The 2,246-nt window shown below is 53.4% G+C and overlaps 1 protein-coding gene across 1 annotated transcript; it reads right to left on the bottom strand.

Moving 5' to 3' along the window:
- Positions 1 to 391: 391 nt before the first annotated feature.
- Positions 392 to 1,707, bottom strand: LOC125539471 (flavonol 3-sulfotransferase-like). The gene has a single exon (XM_048702967.1). It carries the CDS (start codon positions 1,619 to 1,621, stop codon positions 605 to 607), a length of 1,017 nt encoding a protein of 338 aa, XP_048558924.1. The 5' UTR covers positions 1,622 to 1,707; the 3' UTR covers positions 392 to 604.
- Positions 1,708 to 2,246: the final 539 nt, after the last annotated feature.

Here is a 2,246-nt window from a genome sequence, read left to right as displayed (position 1 = left end):
TCCCCCCAACACAACATGGATATCTACAGTAGCCATCAACAATTTTCGATCCACAGTACTGCTACGGCGCCTTTGTCTTGTCTCCCTTGTTTTGCACGAGGGACTACAGTAGCTCCTTAACTTGCCTCCTGGGAGTCAGTGTAGCCAGCTCCGCGAAGAACACATGGCATATATATTTTGGAATTGTTAAATTTCAATTGACCGAGGCTTAATGAAGTCTCAGTCGATGCTATATTCGTTAGATCTTACATGAAGATCCGTGTAAAATTTTCTTTTAAATTTTTTTTTCTTTTTCTATATGTTCTGTCATTTGACTGAGACTTCGTTAAGTTTGAGTCGACTGAGATCTAGCCACAACTTATATGTTTTGTTTTGCTCTAGAATAGAATAGTGAAAAATAACGAGGAGATGCCCCACTGTTTGTAAGTTGCTTGTTTTAATAGGATTTGTACAAGTTACCTTTGGTGGAGTGACAGTCGAACTACCTTCACCAACTCAATTATGTGCTATTGAAATATAAAACATACACAATGTTTATTGAAAGTAAGCCGTCCAAATGCTCGTTTTCAAGTCCAACCTCGGCTCAAAGTTGGGGAACGATGAGTCAGTTGAAAGCGAGACCCGACCCACGGAGCTTGTCCTCAACAATGGCGTCGAAGCGGCGCGCCATGTCTGCCGTCATGTGGTTGGTCCAGTCCCCCACCGCCCCTTTCCTGAAGTAGGACTGGTGCGAGAACTCGACGCGCGAGCCGCTGCAAGACCCCGCGCTCCGGGCGCTCACGCCTCTCAGAGCTTCGAAGCTGCACAGCTCCACGACGCTCGCCGGCAGCCCCGCCGCCTCGTCGGCGGCCGAGAAGGGCCGCCCGAGGAACCGCGCCAGCTCCCGGACGTGGCCGATGGGATCCGCGAGCATCTCCTCGTACCTCAGGAACATGACCCTCTCCGGCGCGGCCCTGCTCGCCCTCCAGTACCCGAGGATGTGCTCCCATACCGGCCCGTTGGGCGTCTTCCCCTCGCAAGCCCACTCAAATAGCTCAGCGAAGGTGAACCGCCAGGCGCCGCGGAGGAAGTGCCACATCGAGACCACCATGTCCTTGGGCTCCCTGCAGACATAGACGATCTTGCAGGCGGGGTTGTCGGCGACGGAGGCCGGGAGAAGGGAGTGGTGCATGTGCGTGTTCATGAGCCTCGGCGACGGCAACGCGTCCAGCTTGGCCTGCTGCCCGGCGCTGAACAGCTCGTCCATGAAGGGGACGCAGTCGTGCGGGTTGAGGCGGCGGAGCGGGTGCCCGTCGGCACCGGGCGGGTACGCGTCGCGCGCCATGACAGCGAAGGACAGCGCCTTGAGCCACGTGGTGCCGCACTTGGGCGGGCTGCCCAGGAGCATGTCGCCGGGGCGCGGGACGAAGCGTCGCTGGGCGGAGATGACACCCCGGACCCTCCACTCGCTGACCCAGGCGCCGTGGTAGTGACGCAAGCCGATCGTTGTGCTGGTCGGCAGGGCGGAGACGATGTCGTCGTACTCGCCCGGTGGGGCGGCTCCGTTGTCGTCGTCGTCGCCGACGACGTCCTTGAACGGGACCGGGCCGACGAGGATGGACGCGCTAGGAGGAGCAGCCATGAGCAAATGGTTTGGTTGGAGATAATCACTACTCCCGCTCCACTGAGCTAGTGCTCTGGGCTGTCTGGTTTATAATTATCTAAGCCGGGAGATTCCTTCGGCCGGTTGCCCGTCGCTTGCAAAAAATTTCAGGATTCATTTGGCGAGTACTACTAGGCGCCGGCCGGCCGATCTGATCTTTCACGTCGAGGTCGTCGTATAGCAGAGCCAGAATTTGGGTATAAGAGGGCCAAGGCAAGTATAGATAAAAAGATCCAATACAAATGATAATTATCGTGAACAAGGTTGAAAACTTGCACATCAGTCTTATTAACAATTTAAGTACGTTGACAATTCTAACCAGCTTAGAAGACGAATTAATTTTAATGGTGTTTGGCAGCATCTTTTTTTTTTGAAACAAAAGGGGTTTTCTCCCTACCCCAACTTTATAGAAAGCCAAGGCAAACGTCAATCAAACATAGACTGTTAACAGCGCTCGGCGGCAACCGGAGAGTAGCTGCCACAGATAAGAAACAAGGTTTTAGACTGCCCTATTACAAGTTTTTAGGTACTTCAAGCCAAGAGACATAGCCAGGGGAGCAACATGCCAGCTTACTTAAGATCAAAGCTAAGAATTGTAAACTAG

The sequence above is a fragment of the Triticum urartu genome, chromosome 1, assembly GCF_003073215.2.
Source record: "Triticum urartu cultivar G1812 chromosome 1, Tu2.1, whole genome shotgun sequence".
NCBI classification, from domain to species: Eukaryota; Viridiplantae; Streptophyta; class Magnoliopsida; order Poales; family Poaceae; genus Triticum; species Triticum urartu.
Note: the sequence above shows the minus strand (reverse complement) of the source record. Positions and strands in the feature narration are given on the sequence as shown.

Bases quoted from the DNA above. Each gene is read 5' to 3' on its own strand.
- LOC125539471 (XM_048702967.1), bottom strand. From the start codon at position 1,621: ATGGCTGCTCCTCCTAGCGCGTCCATCCTCGTCGGCCCGGTCCCGTTC.